General features: G+C 41.1%; 1 protein-coding gene across 1 annotated transcript in view; it reads left to right on the forward strand.

Moving 5' to 3' along the window:
- Positions 1 to 16,669, forward strand: part of SORCS3 (sortilin related VPS10 domain containing receptor 3) — a 545,070-nt gene that overhangs the window by 435,222 nt on the left and 93,179 nt on the right. The window contains exons 10-12 of the mRNA XM_061163158.1: positions 7,282 to 7,428; positions 9,031 to 9,133; positions 14,345 to 14,421. Of these exons, the coding sequence (XP_061019141.1) occupies positions 7,282 to 7,428; positions 9,031 to 9,133; positions 14,345 to 14,421 (327 nt within the window). The remainder of the gene's footprint in view (positions 1 to 7,281; positions 7,429 to 9,030; positions 9,134 to 14,344; positions 14,422 to 16,669) is intronic.

Consider the following 16,669-nt stretch of genomic DNA (forward strand, 5'->3'; position numbering starts at 1 on the left):
GAGTCTGATGAGTAGAGGTACATTTTATTTTATGTGAGATGACCCTGGAAAATAATGGGGATAAAAATGTAAAGACGCTAGGAAAGAGCTTGACTAAAGAGCTTGACATTTATTCTCCAGGCTACTATATCTCTGTTTTCTCTTTACATCTAGCAAATAAATATATGCATGATTTAGTCCCTGTGCCAAGTTAATTCAAAGATTTATATTCTAGTGTAACAGGGTATCACATCTGCTTTTCCTTGTCTGAGATGCGTGTAGTTAACACAGATGTGAATTGGCTTGAGCTTACCATGGCCACTTGAAGCTACTGGTGTATCATTCTGTCTTCTATGTGAACCTCTTCTTGACGTTGGAAGGGGAACAAAGAAAGTAAGAATTTATTTGAGAAATTTACCTTCTAGTCTTTGGCACCAAGAGACCTTGGAGACCAATGGGGATCAGCCTCATCCAACTCCATAAAATCTAAAGGGAAATATTGTTCATTTCCTGGTCTGTTGGAGCAGTTTACTGCTAACGAGGGACTCTTGTCCACTCCCTGCTTCAGAGTGCAGTATTATCATGGCTGTAATTATACAATCAGGGGAGAAAATAATTCTTGAAGGCCAAATAAGAATCTCTTTAAGATAACAGAGCCCATTCCATCCAAGGTTGATGTTGACAATTAATGTAGTTCATTATGTGTGTTCACCATTACTCTTATGACATTCTTTTCATGTAGAGTTCTGTTGTTGTTTTTTCGTATCTCTAAATATAAACTACATTTCTTCTTAGTTGTTCTTCACTGATAAATCTGGTAACAAATATTATTTCCAACAGTCTCAATTGTGTTATGGAAACATGATTTGAGCTGCTGCATTTTCTTCAGTATTTTCCAACTTGTAAATCTTTACAGAATAACAGTGGTATACCAAATAATTTCTTAAATGCCCTTGTTGAATGAATATGTAACACAAGCTACACAGGCATTTTACAATCAAGAAAAAAAGAAGTAAAAAAGAAACAGGTGGAAGTAATTATAATGTTATATGTTATTTAACTAAAAATCTAAAATACTATCATCTAAGTATATGCTTAATATAAAAAATAACTAATGAAATAGTTTATATTTTTGTCATACCAAGTCTACAATATCCTGGGTGCATTTTATACTTCCCAAGCATCTCAATTCATATGCTAAATTTTCAGCATAAATACTTCATCAGCATTTACATTTCATAAAATTTACAGTAGAAAAGGTAGATTCACATACCCTGGTTATTCCAAGCATATTTAGAAGTTTGCCAGTAACTGGATCCGATATCAGTTTTAAATTTATATTTAAATTGGTTAAAATTAAATAAAACTAAAAGTCAGTTTCTCAGTCATGGCCACATTTCAAGTGTTCAGGAGCCCTATGGGGCTAGTGGCTATGGTATTGGACAGCATAACCCTTAATGATATATATGTATATATATATTTTTTTCTTATTTATCTATTATAGCATCTCCACGTGGTAGATATTATTCCCTACTGTGCCTGTGAGAATACAGAGATACGGTAAACTTGGTAACTTGACTCGGGTCACACAGCTAGTAAAAGGGAGAAGCTATCTGTGAACCAACTTATGTCCATTTGATGCAAAAGTTCAGGCTCTTCCTATTACACATTTTTTTCACATTCATTTTTTTAAATTGAGGTATAATTCATGTGCAGTAAAATTTAACCTTTATGGTTCTTTGAGTCTTAACAGAGGTATGTGCATCTACCACCATAATCAAGATATAGAACACTGGATATATAGGATATTGTCCCAAAACATTCCCTCTTATGGCCCTTTTGTGATCATTCTCCTCCCATCCAAAGTCACTGGCAAGCCGATATGATTTCTCTCCCTCCAGTTTTGCCTTTTCTACATTTTCATATGAATGAAATTGTGCAGTAGGGAGTCTTTTGAGTCTAGCTTCTTTCATTTATTATTTTGAGATCCACCCATGTTATTGAATATCAAGAGATGTTCCTTTCTTTCTATTGCTGCGTAGCACTGCATTGCCTGTGTGTATTCTTGTTTGCTCATTCATTTGCCAGTTGAAGGTTATTCAGGTTGTTTCCAGATCTGTGTGACTATGAATGAAATTTCTGTAAACATTCATGTGAACATAAGTTTTTCTTTCTCATGGATAAATACCTAGAAATAGAATTGCTAGGTCCAATGTGTGTGTGTGTGTTGTTGTTCAGTCACTGTCATGTCCAACTCTTTGCAATACCATGGACTCCTCTGTCCTTCACTATCTCCCAGAGTTTGCTCAAATTCATGTCCACTGAGTCAGTGATGCCATCTCACCATCTCATCATCTGCTGCTTCCTTCTCCTTCTGCATTCAGTCTTTCCCAGCATCAGGCTCTTTCCCAATGAGTCAGCTCTTCACATCAGGTAGCCAAAGTATTGTAGCTTCAACTTTAGCAACAGTTCTTCCAATGAATATTCAGGATTGATTTCTTTTAGGATTGACTGGTTTGATCTCCTTGCAGTCCAAGGGACTCTCAAAAATGTGTTTATGTTTATAAAACGTCACCAAGCCATTTCTTAAGTGGCAATATCATTTTGTTCTCCACCAGAGATGAAAACAAGTTCTAATTGCTTCACATCTTTACCAACACTTGGTATTATCAGGTGTGTGTGTGCATGTCAGGGGGGGAGTTGGGGAGTGTGTGGCACGTGTGTGTGTTTAGACATTCTTTTAGAGGCCTAGTGGTACTTTGTTAGTTCTGTTTAGATTTCCTAATGACTAATTATATCTTGACCTCACTATACTTGGTTGGATGGATAAAATGTAACTGAGTTACTCTTAGTTCTGGCCTCTTTGCCCATATTATTGATGTTTCATTGCTTTCCTTGTGTCCAGTGACTGCCCTCCACCCACTGCTTTATCTTGACCTTACATTACCCTTCTTTGGACAGATGGACAACTACTTATATACTCCACAGGGACATTTTACCCAAACTAATCTTCTTCAGCTCCTCACCACAGGTCCAACTCTAGGGACAGCCCAAGGCACACCATGATAATTGCTTTTCTCAGCAGAACCCCGGTTTCCTTGTCCTGAGGGCCCAGGGGAGTGAGCAACAGATGAGCATGCCACCTGGACCCAGTGATCTGCCAAGGGGCTGCTGTCTGTGTCCCCTTGCACCTCAGATTGATTCCCAGGGGAAAGTGGGTTGCAGGCCTGAGATCTTGTATCAATACTACCCTCTTCTGTAGGGACTACCACAAGCTGGTACCTTTCTCCTTGAGCTCTCAGGGCCAACAGCAGCAGCTATGCTTCTGATTTCAAACCACAGTGGGACACAGCATGTTTAAGTTTATCAGATTCTAAATGCCTTCTTGAATGGAGAAGCTAAAATGTGTGTCTTATTTTCCAATTTCTTTATACTGCATATAGTGAAGGTAAGTAGTGTTTCATGGAACTTTTGGAGATATATATATATATGTGTGTGTGTGTGTGTGTAGCTATGTGTATACACATATATGCATATATGGTCATGGGTCTACTAGATGGCAATGGAAATGGATTTCATACTTGGGCTGTGCTTGAAAAGTTAGAAAGCTATTGGCCTAAGATATAGAAAGCAGAGTACCCTCCAAACTTGCAGTCCATTTATTCAAGAGACGGAGCCAAGAAGCAATTCAGCAACAATGATGGGGCTTAGAAGAATCCAAATACAAATGGAAAATGTTCCTTTCTTCCCCCAGACAAGATTGAGATTTCTTTGGCATTATGTGCAGCTACAGGAGGAACACCCTCAGAGATGCATCTGGGTTCCCTCAAAATCTCTCCTTTCTGTATCTTTTCAGTCTCCATTCTCATGATTTTGCTCTCAGACTAAGTGGGGCATGCAGAAAATACCCACCTGAGTGGTGGAGTTCTTAGAGGAAAAATGCTAATGTAATACTGGCATATATTTTCCAAGCATGCTTATCCAGAAGAACACAAGAAGCAGCAGAGTGGCTAGTAATTCATGCTAGAATGCATCGAACTAGGAGGCAGGGGGTGCGGGTGACAGACAAGAGTCTGATTCTGACCTGTTTATGTTCTAGAAATTAGGTAGCAAGGCCCCGGGCGCATGATGGAGAGGGGCAACTGGCTTAGGTAAGAGAGAGATATGGCATCATTAACTGGTAATACACCAGAAAAGGTACCAGTCCTGTGTCTAAAGAGAATAACAAAAGGCCTCCATTAGGCAGAAGGGTCTAAGGAAACTCAGATTCCATTCCCTGTGAGGAATTATCAGTAACTGGGTTTGAGACAGACACCTTTGCAGTTGGTTTTAAAGACTGAGGTCATCTGAGGGCCTCACAGACCTTGGATGAGTGTGTGAGGTACCAGCCTTCCTGAAATGATGCTGTCTCTGAAGAGCTAAGGCAGGGAGGGTACCGCTGCCAGAGGGCATAACGCTGACACCACCGCCCCTCGCCCTACCCTGGCTCCTGTCCTTTTCCACCCTCTGTTCACAGTCGGATTCTAATCAATTCCATCACTGGCCCTTTGTCAAATTCCCCTAGTGGTGTCCTTCCCAAGTCTGTTCTCCTCCAGACATGCCCTGTTCATTTTTTGTTATTTATTTATTTATTTTGTATTTGGGTTGTCATTCTTTATTTTCTTTCAAGGCCAGTCAGGTTACTTAAAAAAAAATTTAAAAAAGCACTTCTCATTCATCAGCTAAATTATGTCATTAAAAAGCAAACAAACGAACAAAAAAACCCAGAAGAGCTGACGTCTATGAAAGTCTTTCCCTTTGCTCCCACTGAGATCCTCTCAGAACTCAATACACCTTAATTCATGAAGACCCTCAAAGAATGGGGGTAAGTATGAATACAATTAAAATTTCGAGATAGCTGAATGTTATCTAGAAAACCTGCTGAAGTCTTGCTTATATGTACCTAAACAATTTGAATTACCTTTCCTTTGGAACTTGAATGGAAGGTCAAGGGAATCTTCCTTTGACATAGATTGCTGTCATTCTAAATATCTCTTCTTATTGCTCAGATGTGGGCAGAGAAGTAATAAAAGTGAGTCAAATCTGTGCTTACTCATGAACCCTTCTGGATGATAAATCTCCTCACTCTATAGCTATTTGTGTTGTGTTGATGCTCTTCTTCCTTCAGAATATCAAAGGTATGCAAATCCCAATACACGGGGAACTCTGGCAAGCGTAGTCTACATTATCTGTGGTATCCTTTGCCAACCAAAGGAGGAAAAGAAAGGGAAGGGCTTATTCCACCTTTTTTAAAGTGACAATTGGCTGCGACCCACGATAAAATAAGAATTATCCAAAGTCCACAGTGAACTGGTGGCACAGCCAATGATAGGGGCCAGGTCACCAAGCTGGGTCATCTGAGATAGAAAACAGTTCAGTTCAGTCAATCAGTCATGTCCAACTCTTTGCAACCCCATGAACTGCAGCACGCCAGGCTCCCTGTCCATCAGCAACTCCCAGAGTTTACTCAAACTCATGCCCGTTGAGTCGGTGATGCCATCCAACCGTCTCATCCTCTGTCATCCCCTTCTCCTCTCACCTTCAATCTTTCCCAGCATCAGGGTCTTTTCCAATGAGTCAGTTCTTCGCATCTGGTGGCCGAAGTATTGGAGTTTCAGCTTCAACATCAGTCCTTCCAATGAATATTCAGGACTGATTTCCTTTGGGATGGACTGATTGGATCTTCTTGTACTCCAAGGAACTCTCAAGAGTCTTCTCCAACACCACAGTTCCAAAGCATCAATTCTTCTGTGCTCAGCTTTCTTTATAGTCCAACTCTCACATCCATATATAAGTACTGGAAAAACCATAGCCTTGACTAGATGGACCTTTGTTGGCAAAGTAATGCCTCTGCTTTTTCATATGCTGTCTAGGTTGGTCATAGATTTTCTTCCAAGGAGCAAGTGTCTTTTAATTTCATGGCTGCAGTCACCATCTACAGTGATTTTGGAGCCCAAAAAAATAAAGTCTGTCACTGTTTCCACTGTCTCCCCATCTATTTCCCATGAAGTGATGGGACCAGATGCCATGATCTTAGTTTTCTGAATGTTGACCTTTAGGCCAACTTTTTCGCTCTCCTCTCTCACTTTCATCAAGAGGCTCTTTAGTTCTTCTTCGCTTTCTGCCACAAGTGTGGTGTCATCTGCCTATCTGAGGTTATTGATATTTTTCCCAACAATCTTGATTTCAGCTTGTGATTCATCCAGCCTGGCATTTCACATGATATACTCTGCATATAAGTTAAGTGAGCAGGATGACAATATACAGTCTTGACGTACTCCTTTCCCAATTTGGAACCAGTTTCTTGTTCCATGTCCAGTTCTAACTGTTGCTTCTTGACCTGCATGCAGATTTCTCAGGAAGCCAATCAGGTGGTCCAGTATTCCCATCTCTTTAAGAATTTTCCACAGTTTGTTGTGATCCTTTATCCTTAATTATCTTATTTATTAATTTATTAAGAGAACATCTACCTCACTACTAATCAGAACACTTCAACTTACCACCATTACAGATTATACCTTGATGCCTTGAAAACCTGTATACAAGCCCCTTCTGAACAAAATCCTATGTTCTCTATTTTTATTTATTTTTAATTTTTATTGAAATATAGTTGATTTACAATGTTTCAGGTGTACAGAAAAGTGATTCAGTTATATATATATGTATATATATATACACACATATATGTATATATTTATACATATGTATATGAGTGTGTGTGTGTCTTCTTTTTCAGATTCTTTTCCATTATTATAAGTTATTGTAAGATACTGAATATGCTTCTTGGTGCTATGCAGCAGGTCTTTCTTGTTTATCTGTTTTATATATAGTAGTATATGTTGGTTAATCTCAAATGTTCTCTAGGAGTAACTACTTCAGTCATTATCAACCACTCCCACCCCAGAGGAAATGTTGGTAGTTAATTAAGGATAAATAAGTCAATTAAGTATAAAGTCCTCTGAACAAAGTACAGAGATGTGTAGAGTGGGGCAAAGAAGATGAGTAAGAGGGGGATGGAATATCTGGTTTGCGGTGGGAGGCGGGTGGAGGGAGTGGGGGAATTGTGTGGAGGCCAGCAGAAGTGAGCTTAAACTTCTCCTATAGACCATGTGGAATATGGCATTTCTCACCATGCTCCTCCTCTTTTCCTCTTGTGTACTCCAACACACTGTGGACAATCCTGGGGCATTTCTCCCTAGGCTTCTCCTAAACTATAGGCATTTTGCCCCAACATGGTTCTCCATCTCTCGCCCTTTTTCCTAGGTAGCAGGTATCAAAGGGATATTCCTGGCAAACAAGAAGGTGGATGACCAGGTGAAGACATACATCACATACAACAAAGGCAGGGACTGGCGCCTCCTGCAAGCTCCAGATGTGGACCTGAGAGGCAATCCAGTACACTGCCTGCTGGTCAGTGTCCCTGTCTCATGTGAGGCCACAGGGCAGACTGCTTACCTGGGGATGCTCCATCAGGGGCTTTATTCTACCAAAGAGGCCTTAGGAATGTGCCTGGTGCTGGGCAGGCATTTCCTACAACTCCTAGGGCATTGATCTGTGGACTCAGACTGCCATATCATCTGGATGGAAAGTTCAGTTGGATTCCACAAGCTTTTACTGAGAATATACTGTGTGCTACAACTTCTAGTAAGAGAAAGAAGCATAACAGAAAGCCTGTGCCCAAGGGTCCCAGGCAGAGCTCAGTAGTGGTAAATACCTATTAGCTGATACTGATATGATACCATTTGATAAGTGCTTGAAAATGGGCAAGGTAAGTAAAAGCTGCTTTAGAAGCCCAAGAAATGCAGGCTGGTATGTCCACATGGACAAGAGTTAATCTCTCAGCATTCCCAGGGTTCCAGCTATATGGGGTATTGACATAGACACATAGAGGATCTAATGTATAAGACATCATCTCTCTTCTCAGGGGCTGCAACTCCAAATGAAGAGGGAAGACAGATCATTAACAGTGAAATTCACAACCCTCACTGCCCTCTTAAAGAGGACATATGTGAGAAACATTTCTACAGTCCCAGAAATGATTGTTTCCCCTTCGCAAAAAAAAGTTGCCTTTTACTACTTACTGAATATTCCAGACATTATGTTAAAAACTGGGAGTATGGTGGTAAATAGGATTAATATGGCCATTTCCTTTTGTAGTTTTCAGTCCAGCTGCATGTTTTTGGCTTGGGGTACTAGGAAGGTCAGAGACATATGCCTGCCTGTGTCCAAGAACTGGTCACAGCTAGAATTCCCCCCTCCCCAAACCTTACCCATGGATTTCATCTTATTCTATTAATCTATTTTTCTCCTTTCCCCAATTTCACAATTTTTAATTTTTTTTTTTTATTATGTGTCTACATAGCTCTAAATCCCTAATCCTTTTAAAAGAAACTCAACTAGGGATAAATAAGTAAAGAAGACAAACTTATACAAGTTTCAGATAATGGCTTCAGACATTTTAAGTGAAATTCAAAGTAAAATTATAAACAGGAACCAAACACATGAAGCAGAAAGAGGGACCATCTGATTGAAAAAGAGGGTAGAGGGTCAAGACTGTCTCTCTTCACTTCCCCTTCCACTGCTCCCAGGGACCCCACAGAGCTCCAAGAAGCAGAGTGTGATGGCCATGGTCAAAGATGGGAGAAGGTCAGTGTCATCCTGTGGGTGAGAAGGAAGGAATGGTCAGGAGGCTTCATGAAGCTGACCATGAACTGGACCTTGATAGATAGAGTGGGGGTGAGAAAGGGAGGGGAAACATTCAATTGTGATGGGAGCAGGGACAGAAAGGGGCCTATGAATGGTGCTCAGGGCAGGTTCTGATGTGATTCTATCATCTGTTCAGGGAGAAATGACTCCGGCCCCAGGTCATCTCTTGGGGAAGTGAGTGAGTGACTCACATCTAACCCTTGCTGTTCCTGGAAGGTTGGCACCTGGGAGCCCTGTATCTGGTGTGGCAGGGATGCATGTCAGGAGTTCCCTGGAGTGAAACTACTTTCTTCTTCTCCATTTTAGCCTTTCTGCTCCCTACACCTACACTTGCAGATCTCCGAAAATCCATATTCCTCGGGAAGAATCTCCAGCAAGGAGACAGCTCCAGGGCTCGTGGTGGCTACAGGTAAGGAAGACTGAGCCGCTTCCTTACTGAGGGCTTCTGGCATATGCCATGACCTCTTTGTAATCATTTGAGCATCAGATAAAAGCTGTGGGCATTCATCCCAGAAAACAGGCAGAATTTGTGGAACTGCAAGGCCAACCTAATAACCCAGGCAAAGAGCTCCAGAACCTTGTAACTTTTGGTAAATGCAACATTTCACCATGGTCACAGGGCAGTCCCCTGTGTTAGCTAGAGGTCAGAGTTCCTTTTCAAGTCAACTGACTGATCAGAAATGTTGTTAGTAATAGGGAATTCTCACTTTAAGAAAATGTGATATATGAACTTCTTAGCTCACCAAGTATAAGTTGGGGTAGTTTTCTCTTTGCATAGAGTATTCTTTACAAAAGCTTTCACCCCAGAGCTGTTTTTAATCAGGAGGTCTCTGGTGCGTGTAAAGGTTTGTTTACACATGATTAACCACTTGGTTGAGGGCCTGGGGGAAAGGGCAGAAAAACTCCAGGTTGCATTGTTGGAACCACTGTCCACTGAACATCAATCAGAAATGAAGATAAAACAACTCCGAGATGAAAATGAAAGTCTCCTGGGGGAAGTGCTCTGATTAGCATGCATTTGATTTCCATACACCTTTTCAGGAATACATTAATGGCATAAAGCAAAGCAGGCCTGTAATCTTCGAAGTCAGAGCTCTGGTATGAAGCAGTTTTTTCTAATGAAAGTAGATAAATTCACAGAGACTTGCCGAGATAGTAAACTCATCAACCTGAAGCTCCAGGCCCTGGAGTTACTACTCTGCTAGCCATGACTTCCTTCTCCAACCCTTCAACTGCATGAACTTTTAAACACCACCAGTGACCGTCCACTCAAATTGGGGTGACAGCTAGCATAGCCTTCTGAAGATACCTCAGTCAACTCTCCACCCAGAGAAACTGGATCCACCATATTTAACATCACTGGCTTCAGGGAGCCCAGCACAGTGAGTGTTGAAGGCAGGCTCTGGTACTATGTTCCTGATTGGGGGAGTGACCCCCACACTCCATTATCCATGCCTGTTAGACCTCCCAACTGTGGGACTGCTATACTTTGCCTCTCCTCCAGGCCTACAGGAGGCCCTGGACTGGAGTAGAAGGAACACTGGAGAAGAGTAATCGATAATAAAAGTTACAGAGCATTGACTTTGGGTTCCCTGTGGGATGGAGTGGAAAGGGAGGTGGCAGGGGGTTCAGTAGGGAGGGGACATATGTATGCCTGTGGCTGATTCATGCTGATGTGTGGCAGAGGCCATCACAATATTGTAAAGTAATTATCCTCCAATGAAAATAAATTGTAAAAAAAGGAAAAAAAAATAATAAAATTTATCATTATGTAAATGCTAACTATGTAGCCAGGATTGCCTTATGTGGCTTAACCATTCTAAACCTTGGTGTTTTCATTGACAGTGGAAAAAATAGTACCGACATAATGGAATTGGAGTATTAAACAAAGCAATGGATTTCCAGTGTTCAAAACAATACCTAGGAGATATTGAATGCTCAATACCTGATACCTTTTATAATATCATCATTAATATTACAGAAATTTAGAACTGTTCTTATTGCACCAGAAGAATATGATTTGTACACCTCTTTCAATAAATTCCACAAATAATGTGCATTCACTGTGCATCTCCAGTATGAATGAATGCACTTAGGAACTCTGTAGGCCTGCTTTCCAAGCTGAGCTCTGACACTTATGAGACTTAAGAATTTGACCAAGTTCTTTAACCTCTGTGCTTCATTTTCCTCATCTGCAAATCAAGCTATCTTTCTCTGCCTTGTGAGGATGTTGTAGGAATTAGAGACTGGAGAGTGTGCCTACAAGATCCCGCTGAGGGCTCAGAGCATAGTCGGGAGGGTTGGGCCTCTAAATTACTCTAAGTTTTTATGAGCTAACAAACACATAGACATTCAAGACTGGATTCTGAAACTTCTTTTGCCCATACGCATGAGAATTTACTAATACTCTCCCCTTTGTAACTCTTGTAACTTTGCATAGTGCATTGAGAGGGACATAACACAGCTGACAAGATCCTCATGAAAAGCCAGTACTGGGTCACTGACAGATGCCTCCTTATTCCCAGCTTCTCTTTACCCTGCTTACTGGTTCTCCCTGAAGGTTGTTTCATTACTGGAAAAATAACTACGAACTTAACCGAGGATGCCTTCAGTGGTCTGGATGGACCTGTCTCTCCAGAACCGTCTTCCAGATCCATGCATATCTCCTGCCTTCAGGTGTCAGTGACCCTGGTCCCTCTCATCTTCACTCCTCACTGCCTCCTCCTCTCTCTCACTGGGACCAGGGCTCAGGGAAGCTGCATGGATGACAGTGCCTGCTGGGATTCATCTCTTACTCCTGTTGAGACCATCTCTGAAGGCAGATGGAATTCCAGGCTGGAGAGTTTGGCATTTGCCTTTTAGCAGCAGAAGCACCAGAGTACTAAGTATCCTTACGCTGTGGTTTCAAGCTGGTCATAGAGACTGTACATCCTCCCAGGGCCTTAAGGTGTACAGAGCACTTTCCTGCTGTGACTGCAGATGGCCCTGTGATGTGGATTTATGGGTGAGGAGGTGGAGGGCAGGAGAAACAGGTGTCCTGCCTCACTCACACTCCCTCTGCCTCCAAGTCTAGTCCATCCAGTAGCCATTCAGCCAGACCTAGTCCCGAGCCCCTTCACCTGCCAGATCCACAGCTAATCCAGGCTCCCTGCATGCTTCCTGTACACTCTGAATATTCACACAGAGACAACATTTATTGTCCCCTCCACAGAGGTGCTTTCTTTTCCTGCAGTGACTTTTGTACTGTCTGCTTCCTCTTCCATTTAATTACCCTGAGTGGACATCAGTGGTGGCGAGAGAAGCATCTCTAACCTCAGAGCATGTTAACCTCTCCCCATCTCTTTGTGTTTCTGTCTCTCTCTCTCTTTTCCAGGAGTGTCTAAATAAAGCCTTGGGAGAAAGGTGCCTTGGGAGGACATGAGGCTAAAAGTGTGTTGTTAACAGCTGCCCAGATGGGCAGCAGAACCTCTGTGATTGACCAGCTAAGCTGTTGTTGAGAGGAGCTCCCTGTTTTCCATGGCTCTCCCCCTTTCTCCCTCCTATCACAGCACTCCAGGCGGAATGAGCTACCTCTTCCTCTAACCTGGCCTGGGGCCACCCTGGGAGCCCTCCTCCAGTTCCACTTTAACCAGCATTCAGATCTTCCTTCTCTCACACCATAATCCAGGCTCTCCCTCTCAGAGGTTTCCTTCCTATAGGTCCAATTAGGGACTGAATGTGTTCAAAGATCAAGTCATCCTGGACACCTCTTTTCTGTCCTTTCCTCTGGGAACTGACTTTTGGTCTCTGTGATCAGTAATATTTCTTTCAGGGATCCTTTCAGTTGACCCAAGATATTTCTAAAACAAGCTTCACTGGGAGCCTTGGATTCTCATCATCAACATGCTTCCAAACTCAATCTCATTGAGCTTTGCAAGAGAGGTTTAAGGTTTAAGATATAAGCAGAACCAGCTCCTAAAGAGGATGTAACAGATGCTAAGCCCTGCTATGGCTGGCAAATTCTAGCTCTTGGGGACTATACACCTGCCTCCCTGTCTCTCTACCACCCTTGGTAGACATTACTAATCAATTGCCAAACTCTATTCTGTTGAAACCAAACATAGGCTCAGAATCTTTAGCACAATGCTCCAGGTGGCCATGCTTAAAGGACAAGTTATCATTCTCTGTCCTGTCCCTCTTTACTTTCTTCATTTCTGTGTCTTCCAAAATCTGGATCTGAAGATTCGAATTCCAGATTCTAGACATAACTCCTCAGAGCTGTTCACCATGCCTCCCCACTCCACTGTTACCAACTGCCTGAGCCCTGAGCCCTAGGGTTATTTTTGGAAGTCTGAGTGTCAAAACAAGTTGGCTAGCTGTGTGCTCCCTGATGCTGATGTGAGCTTGACAAGCTGTAACCTGGCTTTAATTTCTCATTTTGAAGCATTAAATGTCAGGAGCTCAATTAACATTTTCATTATTGCATTTTTATTGTGCTCTTATTTAGGCTACAGATGTGTGGGAGCTAACATTCCCTTCCTGCTATTTTTAAAGAAAAAATATCAGCCTCAGTGATAAATTCTTACATATGTAGGGTACTTTCCTGCTTCTAAAGACCTCCCCAAATGAACATCAACATCATAACATAATTCAATCACGTGTTTCCTCATTCATCTGTTGTACAATTATTTGTTGAGCAGCTCACTTTTAAGTTTGGGACATTTGTTCTGGGACCAGAGAGTTTGAGGGTAAACTTGGGCAATATGGATAGGCTAGAAAATCTTAACTACTTTCTTGTTTTTACAAATATAACCACAAGGTGATGCAAAGGGAAGAAAAAGAAGGGGAGAGGAAAAAGGTGTGAAGGAGTAAGACAGGAATTGTGGTCAGCCTAGGTGTAATCCAGGTGACCTCCTACCATGCTTGACGACCATGGTGGTGGCTTAGTTGCTAAGTCGCTAAGTCTTGTGATCCCAGTAGCCCACCGGGCTCCTTTGTCTGTGGGATCCTCCAGATGAGAACACTGGAATGGGTTGCCATTTCCTTCTCCAGGTGCTTGATGACCATGGTCTGTTGAATATTGTCATCTTCTTCTGGAAACTCTGTCATGACTACATATTCTGTACTGTTGGTTTATTCAATAGCCTGGCACACAAGAAATAATTTGATAGATTTAACTTGGAAACAGATACACATATGCACACACACACACACACTCACACACACACACACACACACACACATATACACCAGTTTTTCTTAACATAAAATTACATATGAGAAGAAAGATGTTCCTAGACTAGCATAGTTGTTTACTCTTCTGCTCTTTGCCATCATCAAGATCAATTTTGGAGAGATTAATGGTATACAGAATGAAGAGTTCAAGAGATCCAAGCCAATCAATATTTGATCTTTGGGTGTTGCCTTTTAAACAGGTGTCCCTCTTGTATTATTTATTTGTTTTTTTCCATGTTAGATTATCTTCCTGCTGGGGTTTTGATATGACACCAAGAAAAAGCTGTATAAATCTACCCTAAACATAACTTGGAAAACCTTCACTCTCTGCTATTCCTTTCCTCAACCCCAAGCACAGTAATCTGTAAAGTGCCTGACATTTTCAAATAATCTGCTTCTGTTTTAGGCAACATTGGTCCGGAACTCTCATATACCGACATCGGTGTGTTCATCTCTTCTGATGGGGGCAACACATGGAGACAGGTAACTGAGAGATTCGGGGACAGGGAAGAGATATTTAGGGCAAATTCAGCCAATATTTCTCTTATCTATGGGATTCTCAGGCTCATTGTGACTTTCTGTTTGTAAAAAAAAAAAATTGAAGCAGCAGTTCTGTTTGGTCAATGTAGCTGGAAGAATAGATGGGCAGTGGGGTAACATGGGAAGAGCTGGGCAAGGAATAAGAAGAACTGGGGTTTCCCTAGTTTGTTCGTTCTTCCATTCAACAACAGGTATGAAACAGTTACCAGATGCTAATTCCCATTCCTGTGTGAGGTGATACAGTCAATAAAACAATTTTGTATCATTAATGTGCCATGGGATCTTGGCAAGATCTTACCTTTCTAGATCTGTTTCTTTATCTACAAGGTGAAGGGTATAGAATACTAAGACCAGCAAAGCCATGGAAGTCTGTGGTGGCTTAAGTAATATGTGGGCCCAACGTTAGTTAAGTATGAGACAGCTTAATAGATATATGACCATATGAAAAATTAATTCAATTTTACAAACATTTTTGTTTGCAGTGCTGTCCAATAAAACTTTCAGCAATAAGGAAAATGTTCTGTATGTCTATATACTGTCCCTTGTGTTTGTTGCACAGTTGAAATGTGGCTAGGGTGACAGAGGAGCTAAATTTTTAATTTTATTTTAATCAGTTTAAATCTAAATTGTCTCATGTAGCTACTATATTGGACAACACAGATTTATACAATGTCAACTAGGTATCAAGTATAAACCTGAGGAGGCCATTGAATACTTTTGAGTCCCTTTTCCCATGGAGCTCAAAATTAAGTAGAGGAAACAGGTCCATAAATAACTGTAGTTTAGATTATGTTATTTTAGTGTCATTATTAACTTGCAGAGAAATGGGAGGAATTAATTCTACTTGGGCAAACTGGGAAAGACTTCATGAGAAGAGTTGACATTTTACTAAACCTTAAAGATGAGAAGGTTACTATCTGAAGAAGAAAAAGGATGAATATTGAATATCTTAATGATGAAGATGAATCAGCTATCTGAAATCTATCTGTACAACTTTCTGTTTGGGCCCCTTAGTGAAGATTTTTATTGCCATCACCAACATCATCATCATCATCACCCCCATTGCCGTCACTTTCACTACTACCACTTATCAAAAAAAAAAAAAAAATACCAAGGACATACTAGACACAACCCCTATATTAACTACTATAAGGCCTACTCCAAAGAATAAATTAAGATTCCTGCCCACAAGGGAATCAACTCAATGAGGAACAGACACATAAATAAGAACATACTTTCAAAATATAAGATACTCTCTTATGAGTGCCAAATGGGGTAGAAACTGGAACGTAAATTCTTCTGGTCCAGAAATTCACAACAGACAAAATATTGTCCCTGAATACAAGAAATAGCTCGCCTGGCCGGGTGGCCACTGCAACACTCCTTCCTTGTGTTGTCACCACTTCGGTTTCCTTGTCTCTTTTCCCAAACAACTAAGCATTCCAGCTTCCACTACAGTGCTGGACAGGGCAAGAGTTAGAAGTGGCCAGAATAATATTTTAGAAAGGATAGTATGAAGAAAAATAACTTCTTTCTTCTCCTCAATACTGAGAATCTTCTTGTAGTCCTTACTCTCAGACTTTGATCCAGTGCTTCTATTTATAGAGTCCACTTTTGAACTCAGACTCAGAGTCTATGTTTATATCTGGAATATAAAAAACAATAATCTTTAAGTCTTCTGTGTTTGAAAGCTCACCATTAGTGTGGACATTTAAAAGCAAATATGAGAAAGAAAACCAATTGAAAGGTTTAGGCCCGAGAGTCCATTTGCTTTTCTCTATGGTGTTCTCTGAGTTATATTTACAGGGGACACCATTCCTCCTATCCCCTCCTTTTTAACTCTGCTTATGTCTTTTTACCCTTTATAGTACGTCTCACTTAACCCACCATCCCAACCTCTCCATCCAGCTTGTAAGAGCCACCATTAGTGGTTAACAACTGGAGGAATTCTCTAATTCCAGTTTTCTCTAGAAGATCTAGAGGAGATAACTTTTTCTCTGGTGGAGAAAAATTTTTCTGTCTTAGGTTGCAGACTTAAAAGTCATAAATTGTAGAAGTGTTGCTGTATGTGGAGTTAGGTCTGAGCTAAGGCTCTGAGACTTGCATCATGGTAGGTGCTTAGTAAATGGTTATGCAGATGGATGGATGGATCACTGAATAAATCAATGAGTGAGTGGAAGAATTGATAGCT

The sequence above is a fragment of the Dama dama genome, chromosome 15 (genome assembly GCF_033118175.1).
Source record: "Dama dama isolate Ldn47 chromosome 15, ASM3311817v1, whole genome shotgun sequence".
Taxonomy (NCBI): domain Eukaryota; kingdom Metazoa; phylum Chordata; class Mammalia; order Artiodactyla; family Cervidae; genus Dama; species Dama dama.